This window comes from Tupaia chinensis, unplaced genomic scaffold (genome assembly GCF_000334495.1).
Source record: "Tupaia chinensis unplaced genomic scaffold, TupChi_1.0 Scaffold144171_1, whole genome shotgun sequence".
Lineage (NCBI taxonomy): Eukaryota > Metazoa > Chordata > Mammalia > Scandentia > Tupaiidae > Tupaia > Tupaia belangeri.
In genome coordinates, this window is record NW_006204027.1 from 280136 (window position 1) to 280454 (window position 319).

The following is a 319-nucleotide window of genomic DNA, read 5'->3' on the forward strand; positions in this document are numbered from 1 at the left end:
CCCCCTGCTCTGGCCGCCCCGTGCCCATCTCGGCCCTCTGCCTTCCCCCCTCTTTCCTGCCCCCTGCCCTCCGGGGGGCTCTCACTCCGGCCTCTTCCCCGGCCTGCCAACAGCCGAAGTTCCCAGCAGCGGTGCCGGCTGCCAGCGCCGTGCGCCCAGTGCCGCGCCGCCGAGTAGGGTCGCAGAGACCCCGGCCGGGTCGCAGCGCCACGCCCCCTCCCCTGGCCCAGCGCCCTCACCTGGTGGGGCCGGGGCTCCGGGCGGGGCGGGATCCCGACCAGGCAGAAGGCGACTCCATTCATCGGGCGGCAGCGGCGGG

At 76.8% G+C, this 319-nt stretch overlaps 1 protein-coding gene across 1 annotated transcript in view; it reads right to left on the reverse strand.

Moving 5' to 3' along the window:
- ARHGAP23 (Rho GTPase activating protein 23) overlaps positions 1-312 on the reverse strand; it is a gene marked incomplete in the record, with an annotated part of 91418 nt that extends 91106 nt beyond the window's left edge. Inside the window, 1 exon segment of the mRNA XM_014583221.1 lies at positions 240-312. Coding sequence (XP_014438707.1) covers positions 240-302 — 63 coding nt within the window.
- Positions 313-319: the final 7 nt, after the last annotated feature.